We start from the raw sequence: 21,100 nt of genomic DNA on the forward strand, positions 1-21,100 counted from the left end.
TCTAACATTAAAGGATGAACATAGATTGAGGGTGTTTGAGAACAGGGTGCTGAAGGGAATATTTATACCCAAGAGGAATGAAATAGTAGGAGGCTGGAGGGAGTCACATGATGAGGAGTGTCATTACCAAATGTAATATTAATGGTCAAGTCGAGGAGAATGAAATGTGTATGGTGAGTAGCATGTATGAGAGAGAAAGAGAAGAGGAATGCATGTAAGGTTTTGGTAAGAAGTCCAGAAGGAAGGATACCATTAGGAAGACCTAGATGTAGATGGGAGGTAATGTTAAAATGGACCTTGGAGAAATAGGATGGGGTGGGGGGGGGGATGGACTGAATTCATCATACTCACAGTTGGTACTAAAGGCAGTCCCTTGCAAACATGGTAATGAACCCTTGGCTTCCATAAAGAGATGGGAAATTCTTAAGTAGCTGATCAGAGAAGGACTTCTCTCCAATGAGTTAGTATGTTCTAATGTTTTAGGCATGGTGGTCAGCATTTACTGCAGTCTAAATATGGCAAATGGTTATTGTATGTTATCTTGAGCTATTCTTAGTGGGTTGAAACTGAGTCCAATTGGTACTGCGGCCACTTCTGGCCTATTTTACCACCCCAGATGATAGATGATGGTGATTGTGGAGCAATTGGTGGAATGAAGATTGGCAGAGGAAACTAAAGTACTCGAAGAAAACCTACCTCAGCACCACTTTGTGCACCACAAATCCTATGTGACCAGACCCAGGTTTGCACGCGGGCCGCTGTGGTTGGAAGCGGGTGACTAACAACCTGAGCTGTGGCATGGCCTATCTTGGGCTATAGTTAGTCATGATCTTTTTGCAGGTTTCTTCAAAGTCTTCTTATACATCGCCTTTGTTGCCATCATGGTGCGAATTTACACATTGCCGCTATTTGCGTTTAGACCAATGTACTATACAATGAGGTAAGCATTTTTGAAAAAAATCTAGTATTGTATTTTAAAATGTTGTGGAAAGTGATCTGTTGACTAGAATTGTATAGACTAAATGTGTATGTGAAGGTTGAATCAAAAATGAATGGTTCCTCAGGTATGAAGCAGCTTAGGCACTTCTTTTTTGTGTGTATTGCTTTAGAAAGGGTTTGTGGTGTATGGCATGGAAAATATCTAAGTACAGGGATATTTCCAATGCAGTTTAGAATCTGGTTAATCCAACTCCTGTTTTAGATANTGCATATGATGAATGTAGTTTTTCAGCATCTTTGTTTCCATAGAAATTGAGAACAGAGTATTAGAAGGGAAAATATCTAAGTACAGGGATATTTCCAATGCAGTTTAGAATCTGGTTAATCCAACTCCTGTTTTAGATAAGGTTTACCATATTTTGCAAAATTTGCGGCAACCTCATCAGTTATTTTGTGTCCCTCTTCTGTTATCTTACCATTAACTTTCTTAGAATGCATATAAATTGTGTTTGTTATATGGAGACCGCAGTAAATTTTCATTGTTTATATATGTAGATTTATAATCCTTGTTGGAACATCTGGTTTTGTAGTACTGACTTCCAAGAACACATAGGGCTGATCAGTTCGAAGAAAATCATGTGAGGTTTGAAATTCTCATGGTGGTGACTGTGAAGGTTACTGTCTTCTGGGTTGTGGCAGCATTTAGCCTTGAAGAATATTACAAACATTTTGAAGGAAACTACTGCCTCCTCTATCCTGAAGTTGGAAGTAGCAGGTTTTTACAATAATGTGAACAGTATACCGCACTACACAGCATTACATTGGTATATAAAAAAACAGTAATCATAAAGAACAGCATTTTTATTGCCTGTGTTTTATATCTAATGTTTGCTTACATCAAAACAAAGCAGCCTCCCTAGTCTAGGGGTAACATTCCCACCTCATGACTCAAGGTGTGCGGGTTCAAACCCAGCGGAGGTCATGGAATTTTTAAGGGTGGAAAAATTCAAGGAACAAGTCGTCCGGGAGGGACTTTAAGCCGTGGGTCCCGTGTCGTAGATTTATGGCACGTAAAAAATCCTCATGTCTCTAGGAGACCTCTGAGCTAAATTAGGTAAAAAGTTTCCTGCCCAAGTAGTTTCAAATGCCTCCGGTAGATGGGGAAGCATAACATATAGTGAGTGAGAAGAGGTGATAGATGAATGTATGCACTAGAAGACGGATAAAATAAATCATGAATAATAAATACATCAAAACAAAACTTCTTGACTGAATGTAGGCATATCATACCTAGATGTCTGTGTTTAAAGCTTTTATTACAGAAAATTTTGAGTTTATATTATAGAGAGGGTGGGGGTTGTGGTGTATGCATACATTTTTTCTTTTTTCCTTAAAAGTTGTTCATTTAATTCTTCTGTCTGCCATCCCTCTATTTGGCATCACTGTTGTCTGGTTGCACTTTGTCTTTATCCAAGCACTGTACTTCAGATGCATGCACATTTCTTCCAAAGTTTTATCTGCTTGGCTTCATGCCAGGTTGAAGCTTTCTCTCGTTAAGTTACAAAGTGTTGAAGTGAAATTTGTTCATCACCTTATGGAAACTTATAGTCCTGCAGTCATGGGAACAACTGGAAATTATTTAGTGCCGGATCGGAACAACAGGATATGTGGTATAATACTTCAGTACCCATATTCAGTATATTTTGTCACACAGTTTGAAGAGTGTGCTTTCTGACTTGGAGAAGCCATGATTCATTGTACAGTGGAAGTCTTTTTTTTTTCTTCCCCCAGAAATAATTCAGTGGAATTTTGAATGAATCAGTTTAGCATATATTTTTCAAGTTTAATGATCCTTGTTCATTGTTTTGTACTGCACAAGCAGGCTAATTTGCAATGGTTGAAGTTCCTGGGAGCACTGATAACACATCATGCACCTCAGATTGCTGTCTCTCCTCAAACTGTGGTTGTGTGATTTGAAAATTGATCTTATTAAGTTTTGATGGTTTACTTGAAAATAGCAGCAACATTTAAACTTCTAATGCAGTAACTTCTTCCAGCATCATTCCTCTTGTGTGTAGGTTGACGGACAAAAGGTATCCAATCTCTTCTTTCTTCCCTCAATCCATTGTTTTAAACTGTTGTCAGCTGTTTCCACTCTTGGTAATACAGTGGAACCTTGCTTAACGAGCACCTCTCATAACGAGTAATTCACATAACGAGCAAAACAATTTGTAAAAAAATGACTTGCTGAACGAGTGACATTTTGCATATCGAGCGACGAGAGGGGAAGTCCTGGATTGTGTGCTTGCTACATCAGTCTGTATGTAGCACTTGTTCCGCTAGCATCTTAGTGTCGCTTGTGATCACACATTTTTCCAAACTTGTGTTCAGATATATTATTTGTGATTTCTTTTTGTGCAAAGATTAATAACCCTTGCAAAAATGTCCCCGAAGAAAAAGCCGCAAAAAGACAGCCATAAGAGAATAAAAATAACTGTAGAAATGAAACGTAAAATCATTGAAAAGTGAGAACGAGGTGTGAGCGTGGCTGATGTAGCACGCATGTACAATCGGTTTACATCAACGATTTGCACTATCCTCAAGAACAAGGACAAGATTAAGGAGATAGATGCTTCAAAGGGAGTGACAAGAATATCTACACAACAGTTACCTATTCTCAATGATGTTGAAACATTGCTCCTCATATGGATAAATGAAAAGTGATTGCAAGGTGACACTATTAACGCGAACATCATTTGTGAGAAGGCGGAAGTGATTTTCACTTACCTCGTTAAGAAGACGCCAGGATCATCAACGGCCGAAGAAGAAGCATTTAAGGGAAGCCGTGGGTTGTTCGATAAGTTTAAGAGAAGAACTGGGATCCACAGCGTTGTAAGGCACGGTGAAGCAGCAAGTTCCGACACAAAGGCAGCAAAGAACTTCATCGGCGACTTCAAGAAGCTCGTAGATTCTGATGGTTACCTGCCGCAACAGGTTTTTAATTGTGACAAGACGGGTCTCTTCTGGAAAAAGATGCTGAAGCGAACCTATATAACAGCAGAGGATAATGCATTGCTTGGCCATAAGCCAATGAGAGACTGTCTCACGCTGCTATTTTGTGCCAATGCAAGTGGCAGTTTGAAAATTAAACCGCTGCTTGTTTACCATTCAGAAACTCCACAAGCCTTCAAGAAGTGTAAAGTCCAGAAGAGCAGGCTAAATGTGATGTGGAGGTCCAACAACAAGGCTTGGGTGACATGTGACCTTTTTACTGATTGGATCAATGAAGTGTTTGGTCCTTCTCTGAAAAAATATTTGCTTGAGATGAATGTGCCACTCCATGTCTTGTTTGTTATGGACAATGCTCCTGCCCATCCTCCAGACGTACAATATGACCTCCTTGAAGAATTTAAATTCATCAAGATCCAGTTTGTGCCTCCCAACACCACTCCATTACTCCAGCCTATGGACCAACAGGTTATTTCTAACTTTAAGAAGCTGTACACTAAAACACTCTTCAAGAGTTGTTTTGAGGTGACTGAAGGGACCAATCTCACTCTCAGAGAGTTTTGGAAATATCACTTCCACATCATTGCCTGCCTCAAGATGATCAAAAGGGCATGGGAAGGGGTTACCAAGAGAACCCTCACTTCAGTTTGGAGGACGCTTTGGCCGGAGAGCGTTGTTGAATGTGACTTTGAGGGGTTTGAGATAGTACCTGTGGAGCCTGTATTCAACGAGATTGTGTCTTTGGCCAAGATCATGGGGCTGGAGGTGGATAACAATGATATCGATGAGCTCGTGGAAGAGCACAGCCAAGAGATGACCACCGAAGAGCTTATGGAGTTGCATTGTGTTTCATAGCAAGAAGTTATGGAGGAGAGTTTGTCAGAGGAGGAGGAGGAGGTAACAGCAAAGCAACAATCTTCTGGCACAATAAGAGAAATGCTGAAAGCATGGGAAACTGTTGCATCGTACATTGAGAAGCTATGCACACTACAAATTTATTTAATGATAATGCTGTGTCGCATTTTCACCAAATTTTGAAGTTTCGGCAAAAACAAATGTCTCTAGACAGCTTTCTAGTAAAAAAGAATTAGATATGTATCATAAATAATAAGCTAATTATTTCGGGGTTTCCCCCCCCCGCAAATCAAATTCGCATTCCAGGTTGGTTCATTCTGCCGAATTCGCATTCCAGGTTGGTTCATTCTGCATAGAAGAAAAGATGAAGATGACTCACGCTCCTTAACAATGTATATATAATTTTCTTTGAATAAACGTTGTGCATACATTTTTTTGAGTATTTTTTTCGGCATGGAATGCATTATCTTATTGTACATTAATTTATATGGGAAAAATTGTTTCGCATTACGAGTAAGATTCTGGAATGAATTATGCTCGTTAAGCGAGGTTCCACTGTATTTTGCAGTATGTGACTGAACTATTTTATTCTGCATTGTCCCATCAGTCTCTTTCATCCACATTTTACTTTAATGCACTTCTCAGTATTCTTCTTCTATCCTTTCTATGTAAACAAGTTACTCTATTGTTTTTCTTCTAACTCTGTTAAACTTTGTACTTGACTCCTCTAAGAATTTTATTTCTAATTCCATTCTTTCTTGTTTAACCTTCAGTTCTTTTAAACAATATCAATTCCGTTTCTTGGATTTGATTTTGTTCCTTCATGGTCTAGTGGTTAGTGTTCCTGGTTACAGATCCAGAGGTCCCGGGTTCGATTCCCGGCGCTATCAGATTTTCTGAGAAGTAGTGGGTCTGGAACGGGGTCCACTCAGCCTCGTGAGGATAAATGAGGAGCTATTTCAAGGAAATAGCGGATCTGTTCTAAAAAACTGAGATTAACGGCCATGGGGATCTGTTGCGCTGACCACGTCACACCCTCTGTCTGCAAAAAATTTAGCACTAACTTCGCTGACAAGCAGCGGTCGCTTGGTCAGTATAGTTCACGTGTGGACTACAGGCCACAAAGTTTGTTTTGTTTTTTGTATGGATTTGTGTTTTGCTGATTCCTGTTAGTATCACTATGAAAACAGTGTTGCTCATTATGCAAGTCTTCCATTACTGAAATAGTATGAATAGGCAAGGAAATCATTTGTATTGAATACCCAAAGCATGTGCAGAGTTAATGGAATAAGTGCAGTGTCCTTCAGTCATCTCAGAATGTATAGTGATCTAAGGATTTTTATGATAATGGAATTTTTTCAGGTCATTTAAGAAGGCATTCAATGATGTGATTTTGTCTCGTCGTGCAATTCGAAACATGAACACACTGTATCCTGATGCTACTCCAGAAGAATTAGCTGCAGCAGATAACGTTTGTATAATCTGCAGAGAAGAAATGGTTACAGGCAAGTAGAAAACTTGCATTGTTGTGTATCACTAACACCAGTTTCATTATCGTGATTGAGTGTTTTCAAAACATTTTTGATTGCAAAAGCCTTTCAGTTTTAAAAGGTACTAATGAACCCTTATCTATACTGCCATTTGCATGAACGTATAGATTGTGGGACTGTAAAAGGACAACACAGAACTGGATAATTTTGTACACTACAGACACAATGGAACAAAGGAAATTGTTTTCTAATTTTGCCCAAGATTAATTAGGGTCATTTATAAAGAGTAAAATCAGTTTTGTGTCTGAGCACTATGCCATACAGACATGCAGGGGAGTGAAGGGAATACTTCTTGTGTAACTGTAATATGTTAGAGAGATGTAAGTGTTTGTGGAGAGGAAGCGCCGAATACAGTACAGGGTACCATATTTTATCTTCTTCAGTATCATAATCAGTGTTACAGAAGTTAATCCATTTCATCTTCCTGTTTTGCTTTTTGATGAGCTGCACACGTGGTAGCGTAGTTGGTTGAGGCACTATGCTACAAGCCGGAAGGTCGTGGGTTCATGTCCCGATGAGGTCATTGGATTCTTTTCAATTGACCTAATCCTTCCAGCAGCACTATGGCCCTGGGGTCGACTCAGCCTCTAACAGAAATGAGTACCAGGAATTAATTAAATAATTTTTTCCTGGGGAGTATAGGGCGGCCGGTGCATAAGGCTGGCAACCTTACCACCATCTTTGAGCCGATTGTCTAGATAATGTGGGACCCTCAACGTCTCACAGCCCTATGGGCCTTCATGGCCTGTTACAAGGAAAGCTTTACTAGTTTTTACTTACTGACTTTATGCAAGTTATTATTTCAAGCTTCAAATTGAAGTCTAGGCTTTTCCATTTTATTGCCATAATTGAGGTTTATCAACATCTTGCAGTGGCTGCCAACTGAAACACTCTGTATTGATAGAGGAGAAAACCTTAAACACAAGGTTGGAAGTCAGTGGGAGCCCAGGTGAAGGGAAAAGTTTGTGTAACAATGAGAGGAAGATATTTCGTGGTACATCCATAAACAAATCAAGTGACATAATACACATTGTAAGAAGCTACTGAAATGTTGAGGAAACATCAGAGAATCGCATGATGTACATTTTTATATAGGTAAAACTTGGAGAAGGTATGCTGCTCTCAGATTTTGGAATGAGAACTTTCTCCTAGGCAAGGGGGGGTTAATGGGATCTTTACAGACTGCTAGCCATAGAATAAGCTTAGAAATCTGTGGTCATATGTTTCTGGAGTAATTTCTGTGATAGACCTGCTGCTTTTATTGCAATTGGAAGGAAAACTGTAAGTAGTTTGTGCAAAAAGTTACAGGAAGACGTGGCGGCTATTTATCAGTCACTCATTTAGATGAAAGTGCAGGGAAAAAGCCCTTGTTTTATGCAGTGATTTTCCTTATGTAAAGTTAAGGAGTTGATGGTTCCAGTTGGATTTGTTGTAATGAAGTTCTCATTGTAAGCCATCACTATGTTGTGGTTTCACTGTATATTCCAAACAGTTTTTGCTGCAGTGAATATTTAGTGATTATGCTTGGAGATGCTTCTAGAAATGCATGTATATTCTCATGTAAAGTGACTGTTAAAGTTGTCTGATGTAAGTGAAAATTGAAATGGCTTGACAGTTTTTCATATAGTTCTCCAGTATCAGATTTAGTGAAGCTGCTGTGCCCATTCTTGAGTTTCTTCATACATATAAAAAAAGCTATCTCTGCACCAGGCTGTGGAGGCCCAGAGGGTTGTGAGATGTCAAGGCTCCCACATTTTCTGGACAGTTGGCTCACAAATGGCGGTCAGGTTGTCAGCCTTATGCACTGGTCGGTCTTTACTCCCCAGGAAAATTCCTGATACTCATTTTTTAGAGGCTGAGTCAACCCCAGAGCCATAGTAGGATTAGGTTAATTAAAAAATTATCCTTATCAGGAACTGAACCCATGACCTCCTGGTTTGTAGCATAGTGTCTCAACCAGTTATGCTATTGCATGCCCTATTTTGTACAAATAGACATTTTAATGTGCATTCTACAAGGATGAGCTTGCGCCTGAGAGCACTGTGCCTAGTAGTGTCTGTTAAAAGTAATTCCAGTTTACGTGGTTTAGTCTGTATAGGGCAGGTTCACTTATGACAGTTGCGAATGTAATATCAAATATAAGGCAGGAGAATATACATTTGAAACCGTGTTTTTTTTTATTGATTATAGCATCAAAGAAACTCCCTTGTAACCACATCTTTCATACATCGTGTCTTCGGTCATGGTTCCAACGTCAGCAAACCTGCCCCACATGTAGGTTGAACATTTTGAGAACCCCTGCACCAAATATGCAGAATCCTGCAACTCCTCAAGTGGGACAGCCTCAAGCCCAACAGCCCCAGGGTGCTCCTGCAGCAGGACTACCCCAGCCTCCTGGTGAGTGAAGTAACAGGCTAAAGGAGAAGAAATTACACTGCCTAACACTTGACCTAGTACAAGTTGGTGATTTACATGTATTTTTATGTATAGGTAGCAGAACTATCACACACCATTTTATTTTGAAAAGTATGTATTTTCTTTCAAAACATGAAAGTGGCTGATACCTCACAGAAAATTGGCTTGGATAGTTACAGATGTGTAGGTCTAGGTCAGTGTAACACTCAACTGTCACTCAGCCAATAGTCAGAGATCATCATGTCATTGAGTAGTCAAAGTCCACCATATTCAGTCCAGCTGCCTTTCATATCTCTAGTTGAATATTTAATTTTTTGTCCTTTTCTTGAAAATGGTGGGTGGTACAAAATATTAAGCTCAGATCGAAACTTGTCACATTCAGATCTACTATAATCATCAATTTTATTTTTTAAAGGACAGACATATTTGTTTGTTTTGTTGTACAATGTAATTATTGGTTGAATAGTTACAGTAATTAATGTTAAGTGCATAATTTGTAAATGTGGGACTTGTTTGATCTCTAGCTCAGATATTCAGTGTTAATAAATGAGGGGTTATCAGAAAGTTCCCGGACTAGGTCAGAAAAGAAATGCTGGCTTAACTTACTCAATTTTGGCTGCAATCTCCTTCAGAATAGTCTTTTGGGAACATATACAGCAATCCCATTGTTTTTTTCACCCTTCGAAAGCATCGTGGAAGTCATTTTCCTTAATGCTGTAGAGTACTGCTTGCAATTCCCTTTGGATGTCAGGCACTGTTTAAAAATGTTGTCCCTTCAGTTTAATTTAAATGTGGGAAATAGCGAAATCACAGGGGGCCAAGTCCGGTGAGTAGGGAGGATGGAGAATGATAACCATGTTGTTAAGTCATGAGCTCTGGGCTTCTCAGGGACATGGGCGGGCGAGTTGTCATGACGAAGGATCCAGTTGTGGTTGAGCCAAAGTTCCCGTCTTTTTCATCACACATTTTCTTTTGAGCATCTCAAAATCTTGTAATAAAAGTCAGAGTTGATTGCAGTGTTGGGAGGAACAAATTCATGGTGAAGAATGCCCTTCATGTCAAAAACAATGAGCACGCTCCTTGTTGAATTCCAGACCTGCCACGCATTTTTACTCTTGGTGATTGTGGGCTCTTCCACTGTGACGATTTTTTCTGGATCCTTAAATCAAACTTTCATCACCTGTTATGATCTTAGAGATAAAAGTTGGGTCCTTGTTAGCCTTCTCTCATAGCTCAAGACACATTTACGTACCGTTGCTTTTCATTTGTCAAGAGTCTGGGAACAAACATCACAGCAATGCAGCGCATGTTCAAATTTTATTTTAAAATCTCCTGGGGAACTCCATAACTGATCACAGCAGTGTCTGTGAGCTCATGGATTGTTCAGTGCCGGTCTTTGTGGGTGAGTTCTCAAATTTTTCCAAATTTTCTGTTGTTTTGTTGGTCGCCCTGAACGTTCATCATCTTCAGCTGACACTCACCTGGCCTTGAAATGTGAATGCCATTCAGAAACCACTGTGTGGCTTAAGGAATGTTCTCCAAAAGCCTCACAAAGCATTTCAGGGGTTTCGGTAGTGGATTCACCAAGTTTCGTGCAAAACTTTATGCAAACATGTTGCTCTGTTTTGCTATTCATGGCAGACAAAACAAAACACAAAGTCAAAAAAGCAAACAGTGCCTCTTTACAGTGCGGTGTGATGTGGCACACTGATGCAATAGGTTTGTGATAGTATGACCATGGCCTCTCCTCTAATCTTCTTTCAACAAGGCAGTTATAAAAATAACAGTCTGGGAACTTTCAAATAGTACATCTTACCTGATACCATAAAACTACAGAGTAATACATGTAGTCACTTGCAGAAGTAAAATACTGTGACAGTATGAACATATCTGATATTTAAAATTCATATAAATATAATGTACCAGAGCATTTTTCATCCAGTTAATGAATGAAAGATAGTTTCAAGTTTTTGAGAGTACTCTGACTTTAAGTTATATTTTGGTTCAGGAGAATTCATCAGCTTCAGTTTCTGGTCAGTATTTTGGTTTCTTTCAAGTCTCTGTTTACAGTTTTTGAAAACAAACTTACCAGTTCTTATTGCAGAGAATATATTTATCATATCCTTATTCAACATATTATTAGCCTTAGAGCATTGCAGTATAACTCTGAACACAGTATAAAGTTCTAATGTTACTGTAAGTGAAATGTGAGGTTTATATTTAAGTCTGTTGTAAGTATACCATGTTAAGTGTATTCTGAATAATATTCTGAGGTGTTAATATGTAGTTGTTTCACAGCTGGCATCAATCCTTTCCAACCACTGCTTGGAGCTGGACCATTTCCATTTTGGCAGCCATTTCAACAGCCATTTCAGCAACCACCTGCTGGAGGGCCTGCAGGAAATAATCTGCAGCAGGCAGGAGAATCAACTCAACAGCCGAGTACCTCAGGTACACAAGGTATTGCAGAGAACTTCCCAAAACTGGGGTATTAGCAGTTTACCATTACAGTGCCAAGCTTGCTTGTACAGGTATAATGTTGAAAGGAACGACAGGAATTTTTAATGTTATTGCTTTTGTCTACAAGGCAGTTCTAATTGTGTGTCTTTATTGTTACAATAGAAGCTTTACAACATATTGCAACTTTGATATTTTTGTTATAATTTTACATTATCATGACTGCGAGAAAATAAGATCATGAAATTCTGTCTCACATGTTTTCAGCACTCCTAAATATGAATAAGTGGCTTTTGGAATTTCAACTGTACACATGTATTCTTGCGTGATATAGTTTGTGTGTGTATACGTGCACGTGTCTTAGTGTGCGCTAATGTTTGTTGCTAGTGTCTAATGGATGGATTTTATTCATATTCAGTGTTTAAGAGCTTTTCTGCCTTGGGTTGGTGCTTGGTGAACATGAGCTTCCTAGCTCCTAAAAAAGGGGTCTCCACTGGGGTCCCTAGATACAAAATTGTATTTTTCTCAAAAATGCCTGTTTCGTTTTTGATTAATTTGCAGTAATTTATGGAGGCGATCTCTCTAAATGAAACTGCATAAGCCGAATCTTCAGATAAATGAGAATAAGCTCTCTAAGTAACCCAGGCATGTATGTGAGAAAGTATGTGCAATGTTCTGGCACCAGTTTTTTAAAATGAGAATTTAATTTAAGATTGGTTTGAGTTAAAATGCAGTCTGAAGGTGATTTGTTTTTTATTCAGGTTCAATTGCAGGGACTTCATCTGCCTCAGGCACAGCTGGCAGTGGGACACCGATATCGCCAACCTCTCAGTCATCTGCCACCTTCACGTTCACCTCTGCTCCTACCAGCTGCCCTTTTACATCAACACCTCCCCAACCACCATCACAGCCTGGAGCCAATGTGCCACTTTTCTGCCCTCCACTTCCTTTCATGCCTTTCAGTAAGTATTTAAATAAGGGTTTACCACTCTTGTTATTAATGTATATTATTTCCTCTGTGTGTATTCTTTTCCCTTCTGCCTTATTACCGTATCCATTAGTTTACTTTCAGTTGATTGTAACCATGCATATTTTGTTTAGGAAACTGCGCATTTAGTTTCACTACATTACTTGCCGACTTGCACTGTTTGTATACTTCCGTTGCATTTTGCACATTAGTAGTTTCAAACAATGTGGGATCCTTGACATCTCACAATCCTAAGGGCCTCCACAATCCCTTACAGGGATAATTTTACCTTTTTTTTACCTTCAGTAGTTTCACACAGTGAAAGAACACTTCTGTGAATAGGGTGGAAGTTCAATTTTGCCATTGCATATTGCTATGTGAGAACACAGTTCATTCAATATATCTGTAATCTGGTTTTCTTTTTACATCACCACAACCTGCTGCTGTGTTTATTAGGCCACTTGGCTCATGATTCAAGTATGTAGAAAATATTGTGCAATCCAGCAAGCAGAAAATAGTATTCACCAGGATAGTGTATTACTTTCATACAGGTAAAACTGGTAAACTGGTATGTACAATTTTTTTCTGACTCTAATGCTTTAAAATGCTGTTGTTTGATCTCTTAAACTTTTGTTGTTAGTACTTATCTTAATCTTCTGTAAGATTTTTCTATCAAGGAGTCACACGTTGCTTACTGGGTTTTGTTCGAACATTATTAGATATATAATGTAAGTTTTGAGGTTTTCACGGCGATGACTATGAAGATGACTATGACCCAGAAGACGACATTCTTCATTATTAGATATAAATTATAATTTAAAAGAAACTCTGTGGCTTTAGTCCTCAGGCGAACTATATTTACAGAGACCGTCGCTTGTTGGCAAAGTTAGTGCCAACTAACCGCCTCTGTGGTCTAATGGTCAGATTTTGTGGCTACAGATCCAGAGGTCGAGGGTTCGATTCCTGGCGCTACCAGATTTTCTGAGTAGTGGGTCTGGAATTGGGTCCACTCAGCCTTGTGAGAATAATTGAGGAGTTACTTGATTGGAAAGTAGCAGCTCCGGTCTAGAAAACTGAAATTAACGGCCATGGGGATTCGTTGCACTGACCACAGGACACCCTCTGTCCACTAAAGTTGGCATAAATTATCATTACATTTTGTAATTACAAATTATTTCTTTTGCAGATCATGGATGGAATTGATTTATGATTGATCTGAAAGATAGGATGGGACAGATCCCCAGTTAAATACTTGGAGTGGTATTTTACTTATTATTATATTGCCAACAGTACCCCCACCAATGCCACCGGCTGATTTCTCTGGGTTTTCAATGGAAGAGCTGCAGTGGATGGAAGGAGTGACAAGAGAGAGTGTGGAGGCAAGACTAAAATGCCTTCATAACATCCAGGTCCTCCTGGATGCATCAGTTACACTCATGCTGCAATACTCATCTGCAGCAGCATCAAGGTAGATTCAAACATTGACAGCAAGTGGAGATTTCAGTAAAGTCAGTTTTAATCAAATCTTGTTGCAAGCTTTGTTTTATGCTGTATAGTAAATTCCCTTGTTGGCATATTTCTGACTAGTGAAGGTTTTCATTTGCAAATGTGTAGATTTGTTGGAATAGATACAGCTTCACTATGCTATGCATGTGTAGCTATCCCCCCCAGTTTCTGTTACAGTAGTAAATTTTGTATGTTTTTTACCAGCAGTCACACCATAACCTTTCATCAGTAAATAATATGATTCTGTTTCATTATAGTATGGCTACAGCATCAGTTGCAACAGCAGGTTCAGAGAACACAACTGCATCATTTGCACCTGCGTCATCTTCAACATATCGAGCATCTGCTTCTAGCAGCAGGTAACTCAGTAATTAAATTCCATTATAAGCAAGTGATGCCATACAGAGTGTAGTGTGTTTACTGTCACATGATCATGATGTTACTATGGATTCAGGTTGGAAATTGATTTATTGGGTACTGATTCGTCTTAGTTAAAACTATTTACGTGCATTCACAGTCATTTGCAATTAGCCCCTTTGCCCTTCTACTTTTGTTCCTTGGCTCTCTGTTGTCACAGGTTGAGCCCCTTGTTGCACTGAGGTAAGTTGGTAACTAGGAGCATGTTTAATGAGAGCAATGACTCATCCGGTACTGTATGGTAAATCACTGCTGGCCTCTCACAAGGACAGGCATTCTTGGGGGCTCATGACCATATTTTACTGGCTCATGTCATGACTCTCCTGACTTCACTTCCAAGGCAACACTTTGCTAAGTAGTACCTTGACTGTTGTGGACGTGTTTGTTTCTAGGGCTGTGTAAGTGTTCTGACATCGCCTAGTGATGGGGCATATCTCTGATATTTCTGCAATTCCAGCATTCTGAAATTTATTGATTTTGGGCATCTTGTTATTATACCTTCCTTGTCCAAACAAGCCATATTTTATGTTGTGTAGCACTGCATTTACCTAACTGAAGATTAGGTTCTTTACTTCTATTTTAGTAGAAAAAATATAGAGAGCTGTAAGATATCACAAATTGCATAAAATAGAAGTGATCCAATGATTTCTGGGAAGATGGATGTTTGTTCCTTGTGTCATTTATTAAAACTTATGTATCCTTTGACTACTGTATCATTGTGGAAATATTTACAAAGCAGTAATTATTAGATTTTTGTTACCATTATTGTCGTACACAATTTATCCAGCTTTATGTTTTTGAACTCATGGCTTTTCCGTTTGAGTAACATTTCACAGAGATCTAACATTCTGCAGACATGAATCTGTGTGTCTAGTGTCATTTCTAACTCACAACCACAGGAAATAATGCATCAAGCAGAATTATTCTCATAATGGTACCACACAGATGAGCAAGTTTTGAGGTTCACCACATTTGCCAGATATAACCTAATGTATGGTGGTAGTTAACTTCATTTTGGTATGCTTTTTTCGCGAAAAAATCTTAACAGTGGAAAGGTAATGCTTAGATGTCTGACTGCATGGTAGGGTTAGATTAAATTGAGATTGGATGTATACATTAAAAATTATAAAGACAACTTAAGTTTGGTATGTATCTGACCAGTGCAACACTTACACTATGTTAGACTCTATTTGAACTTTCCATTAAATTAGACTCCTTATACGGGTAAAATGTACAACTTTTATCTGGAACGTTTTACAGAATATGATGAAATGCAGGGAAAAATAATTATGAATGCTTTGTGATTTGCAACAATACCTTTGTAAGATCGTCACCAGCGAGACCCTTTATATGGATCGCATCATTAGGGAGGCCATTGAGATTGAACTCCATCTTGACAATATGAACAGAGAGGTGGGGTTTTGTCTCAGCAAGTCATGGAAGCCTCTCATCTGTTCCCTCAAGAAACCTCTGGGACATGACGCCAGATCCACAAGGCCACACAAGTCCATGCCCGACTTGCATAGCAACCCCGAAGCTTAAGGGTTAATGCCCTCCAATTAACCTTGCCTTTCTCCCCTGACACAATATTCTGTACCTGCTGGGCCACCTCCCTAGACCCTTCCCCTCTCCTCTCTTCTGGTTTCCCATGTAACCCCTCTCCCTTCTCTTCCTCCTTTTTTTATAGCTGGGATTATTCTCTACATTAGTCTATTTGCACCTGCTCACGCTGGATCTTCGCTTGCGGATTTTCTTCTATCCTGAAGATGGAGTCAATATGTTCCTCCAAAACATTGATTAACAATATCTACACACTGCCATATCCCAGAAGGCTGCTTTCTTCAGTACTTTTGTATTTGCGTTCAAATAAATGAACAGTAATGCTATTGATGTTTGAAAAATTACAGACATTACATTTGTGTACTTGCAGTTGTTGTACACTTTTCCTCTCTTGTTTTATTTTTAATCAAGTTGTTTGTCCCATGTCAAACTCAGAATGACTCAGTATTTCATAGTTTTCATGCCCTTAGTCTTTGCTGTACTTAGAGCGTATACTGTATTACTTCGGGGTACGCAGTAGCATAGTCGGTGGAGGCACTGTGCTACAAGCCAGAAGGTCGTGGGTTCAAGTCCCGATGAGGTCATTGGATTTTTTTTTGAATTGACCTAATACTTCCAGCCACACTATGGCCCTGTTGTCGACTCAGCCTCCAACAGAAATGAGTACCAGGAATTAATGAAATAATTTCCTGAGGCGTGAAGCGTGGCCGGTGTGTAAGTCTGACAACCTTACCGCCATCATTGAGCTGATTGTCTAGATAATGTGGGACCCTCAACATCTCGCAACCCTATGGGCCTTCACAGCCTCTTACAGGGATAGCTTTACTTTTTTTTTTTACTTACTGTACTTTGATATAAGACACCCTCAAATTTAAGATGTATCTAATTTTTAAATGAGGACCTTAGAAAAAAGTAGAAAGGTGTATTTATTTCAGTGAGTTTATTTAGCACACCAATGAAAATAATATTGAGAGCAAATTTAAAGTGAAAAGTAATGGAAAATATACCAGAATGAAATGGAAATTTAAAATTTTCAGTACATACACATTCCTTTATATCTGTTTTATTTAATCTGAAAGTTCGTCTAGTGATGCCTCTGTTGCACTTTCATTTCCTGAAGATTATGCACCCTTGCACCTTTGTTCACTGTTGTACCAAAGAATGTCATCTTGTGTTCCATCTTCTGTATTAGACAAACAGCACTTTAAAAACGATTTTGGAATAATACTGACTGGCACTTCTTTCCAAGCTTTTGGTTTCCATTCCACTATTGTTGATACTAATACTCTTTATTTTGCCACTAGATGACAGTGTATGATTGTCTTTGTTCATCATCATCATCATCATCAGTAATCTGTCAGACGACAGGTCCACAGTCTCTTCCAAAACAATTCCTCCACTTAATGCGATCTAGAGCTTTCTCCTTCAAATGACAGTATCCTCTTCTGTCCCCAAGGTCATCCAGCATCTTCTTACGTCTTCTTCCTCGTCTTCTTGTCACTTCTATCTGCCCATCTATCTTTCCTTCGATAACTTCTTTTAGAAGGCAGTTTCTGCGTAAAACATGACCAATCCAATTAGCCTTCCGTTTTCTTATTTCGTGTAGGATATTCCTCTGCTCACTGACTCTAATTAACACTTCTTCATTTCTCACATAATTGGGCCAACTGATCTTCTCCATCCTTCTCCAACACCACATTTTGAAACTTTCCAGATGTTTCTGATCTACTGCCCTAAGTGTCCATGTTTCAGCCCCATACAGAGCTATGCTCCAAATGTAGCATTTCACTAGTTTCTTCCTCAAATTTAAGTTCAATTTGCTGGTAAAAAGATTCTTCTTCTTGCTAAATGCAGCTTTTGCAATCCTGGATTTAATTTCACTAGTACACCTTCCATCATCTGTTAACAAGCTACCCAAATATTTGTTCAACCAGGCATCATTTATGGACAAGATGTTTGAATGGTTTGTTCACTGACACATCATGTGGTTGTAATTGAATTGTCATTCCAGTAGGAATTGTCGCTAGATTGATATTTTTATTCCTTAACCTATTTCTGATTCTGTTGGAGAGATGGCCATGAAATGCACCAGGCCACCGTTCACGTACACATCCAACACAGTCTTCCATTTACTCCGATGTCGTCCATGCATTTTTTTTTGGGGGGCCGGAATTATTACATCTTTGCAAAAATTTTCTTCTGGCACTTTCTTTTTGTTTAATATTACGATATGTATGGTTGTAATCTATTGCCATCTGTGGTTGTACATAGCATGAGCATGACAGTAGCCTGTGGTTTATATTTCCACTTGTTTTTTCTCTTTGAAATGTAATTACAAAGCATATCAGAAAATTTGCAATTTTGTCAGCATTTGTGATTTGACTTAAAGAATACCTGTTGCTTTGGCATAGTCCAGTAACAAAACACTGAAATTCTGTCAGTCTAGTTTCAAATTCCGAAGGAAGTTTTCGACTAATTTTCATCCTTGGTACTATTGATAAGCTTTCTGACTCAATGAACTTACCACACCATTCATGATTCACCTTGAAAGTATATTACTGTTTCTAGCACATTCTTTTGCTTTTGATGTTAAGGCTTTGCTAGTTATTTCATAAATCTTTGAAATGCTCTTAAAACATAGTCATCAGTCTCAGGATTTTTCCCTTTCCTTGGTCCGAAGAAAAGACTATTTGTCAGATTTGAAAACAGTTTTGTTTTTATACTTTGCCAATGATGTATGCATGCTTCACTTATTATATCCTTTCTACCAGCTGCACAGTTACCTATCTCTTCAGCACACAGAATAACTTTTATATTGAATGCGGCTTCGTATTTAAAACGCTTTTCCATGTGTAAAAACTGATAGAAAACTGAACACACCTAATGATAAGAATGTCAGACAATGACTGAACTGAAAGTTGGGGGTTTTTGGCTTGATGACTCATTCCAAATATGTTTACATTAGGTTCTTTCCAGGCTATCCCATGGACAGTTTGCAAACTGGTGAATAATTGCTTGAAGTTAAAATACACCTCAGTTTTTTGTCAGGAAAAAATGTGAAAAATGTGCACTTAAATTCAAAGTAATATGGTATTGTGGACAAATGCTAGATGTGTTTTTAGTAGACTATTTGGATGCTGCCTGAAGTGTTTGATGCTAGGGTATTTTGGTCTGTTCAGTAGGAATGAAAGCAGTGAAGGTGCTTTTGGTTTTACACCTGAACCTTCCTCACCAGCCAGCGAAGAGGCTGTATCATCTACACTTACCAAAGAACAGGAAGAAATCAGACGAAGGAGAATTCAAAAGTTTGGCCAGACACACAGTTCAGATTGAGAATGCAGGCGATGTCTTTCAGTCAGTAAGAATTCATATGTATATAAAATTATTTCATGTCTGTGGTATTTTTTTAATGGGTTCGAAAATTATTTATATTAATTTCATATCAGTTTGCTCACACCCTTCTGAGAATTCTTGTTGCCTATTACTTTGTGGTGGAAATTTTACAAAATGTTCAAAGAAACTGATCATTTTATACCTACATACAAGTGCAGAATAATATGTGGGAAATGACATCCACTGCTATTTTCATATACTAAGTGTTTACAAAGTTGGAATATAACCGAGTTATTCTCAAATTAAATATTCCATGTTTTATTACTCAGTGTATGATACTGTAATATATATATATACTTTTCTTGTTTACTTTTTAATATATTGATTTCTCTGAGAAATGTACTGAATAGCCAGAGAAAGGAATGTTGTAATTGCTTCAGGAAAATCTGAGTTAGAAATATTTTTGTTTGCACAGAACTTTGTTTATATCAAGAAAGATTGCTAAATTAGTAAGTCTACAGAGAAAACATGATACATATATGGTTTAGGAAGGACAGTTTCGTAGCTGTAGGTTGTAAGAACAGTACATGAAAATACATGTAAGAAAAAAGGCAGAAAGATATGATGGTTTTAATATTAAAAACTAATAAATTATGTTATTTTGATCCTTAGTGTGTCATTGACTCTTTATTTTGTGTTGTTTTCCCCATGTTTGAAAAGTGTGTACGTGGTATCACAGGAGGGGGGAGTGGTGGGGCCATATCAGCTGTCCTGCATGCACCTCTCATTCAGTTGAAGTATCGAGATTAACACCCTTCAAGAATTTTCTTGTGAATTCTCAGTGATGTTGCCTTCAGAATTAGCTAAGTGGTTTCTCAAAACAGACCAGAAGGGAGGCAGAATTCTTGATATTTTGGTTGAATGAATGATATCCACAGGCTGGGTAGTTCAATTCTGTCACTCCTTCAGGGGTAAGGAGTGATGAGGTTGCATCGCCTGGCTTTCATGTGCCTCCCATTTGGTTGAAATGTCAAAACTTAACGGATTTAAGTCCCCCACTACTTTGGTGCCAGTAGCTGAATTTGAAATTTAAGGTAATGTTATTTGATTTAAGTGAAGCAGTGCTAGGCCTTCAGAACTGCTTGCATCCATGTCATTGTAGTGAGATGTACCAAACGTTATACAGTTAAAATATTTGTTCATTCGTATGCAGTCTTTGGGAATATTAGCTTGAACTCTTGGAGGCTGACAGACATATTAATGTCCTTCTAGATGTAATTCAGGAAACCTTGGCAGTATGAATATCACTGTGAAGGTTAATACAGGATATTACTTATCAAAATTTTGGACGTTTTTGAAACTTGGCAACTGAAAAATACACATGGAAAAACAAAAATAATGAAGGGTACTATCTTGTATGTAGTGCCAAGTAGGTGGAAATCAGTGCTTGGCTTGCCACCTGTTTCCTGCTGGCAACTTGCTTGGCTTACTTTTCAGTCCTGATGATTCATGTGGTATACTTCTCCAAAATATCACTGAAATTGTAGCAGACAACATGATGACATAATGATGTGCCAGTACTGTTAATAGTCACTGCTGTTTGAAAATCACATCCCAGAGTAAAATAACAATAAAACTATGCCCCTGTGGTTAATGTCAAACATATCCAGTTCCTGAAGTGTTGAGGATAGAATAATTTCCAGTCCACAACTGTCCTGCTCCATATATATGTTATCATGATCTAGAGTGACTATGAATGGGGTTTGGATTAGTGACTAGATGTATTGACCACTTAGAGGTTTTAACTACAAATAACTATAACATTATTGCTGATTTCCACACTCAAATCACTCTACGCTCAGTCTGCTATCGTTTGTCATTAGTTGGTAACAGCTCTCAACAATGGTTGTTCCTATGCAGTGTTTTCACAAGATGTTTCTTGGTAACGAATCTTAACAGTGGAGATTCTCAAGGCTTTGCGGTCATTCTATTGTCCACTGTTTAAAACTGCACAACTGAACTCTTGACTAACTGCTCACTTTGAACTTCAGAACCTGACTGCAAATTCTCAATTGAAATATTTTTATAACCA

General features: G+C 38.4%; 1 protein-coding gene across 4 annotated transcripts in view; it reads left to right on the top strand.

Annotated features, from left to right (window-relative positions):
- Positions 1 to 19,679, top strand: part of LOC111863380 (E3 ubiquitin-protein ligase synoviolin) — a 36,950-nt gene extending 17,271 nt beyond the window's left edge. For 2 of the 4 annotated variants that reach the window (XM_023849647.2, XM_023849650.2), the window contains exons 6-13: positions 841 to 940; positions 6,166 to 6,308; positions 8,544 to 8,750; positions 11,067 to 11,228; positions 11,987 to 12,187; positions 13,483 to 13,660; positions 13,956 to 14,057; positions 18,855 to 19,679. In XM_023849647.2, the coding sequence (XP_023705415.1) occupies positions 841 to 940; positions 6,166 to 6,308; positions 8,544 to 8,750; positions 11,067 to 11,228; positions 11,987 to 12,187; positions 13,483 to 13,660; positions 13,956 to 14,057; positions 18,855 to 19,008 (1,247 nt within the window). In that variant the 3' untranslated portion in view covers positions 19,009 to 19,679. The remainder of the gene's footprint in view (positions 1 to 840; positions 941 to 6,165; positions 6,309 to 8,543; positions 8,751 to 11,066; positions 11,229 to 11,986; positions 12,188 to 13,482; positions 13,661 to 13,955; positions 14,058 to 18,854) is intronic. The other 2 variants (XM_023849648.2, XM_023849649.2) reach the window with 2 other exon arrangements.
- Positions 19,680 to 21,100: the final 1,421 nt, after the last annotated feature.

The sequence above is a fragment of the Cryptotermes secundus genome, unplaced genomic scaffold (assembly GCF_002891405.2).
Source record: "Cryptotermes secundus unplaced genomic scaffold, Csec_1.0 scaffold568, whole genome shotgun sequence".
Taxonomy (NCBI): domain Eukaryota; kingdom Metazoa; phylum Arthropoda; class Insecta; order Blattodea; family Kalotermitidae; genus Cryptotermes; species Cryptotermes secundus.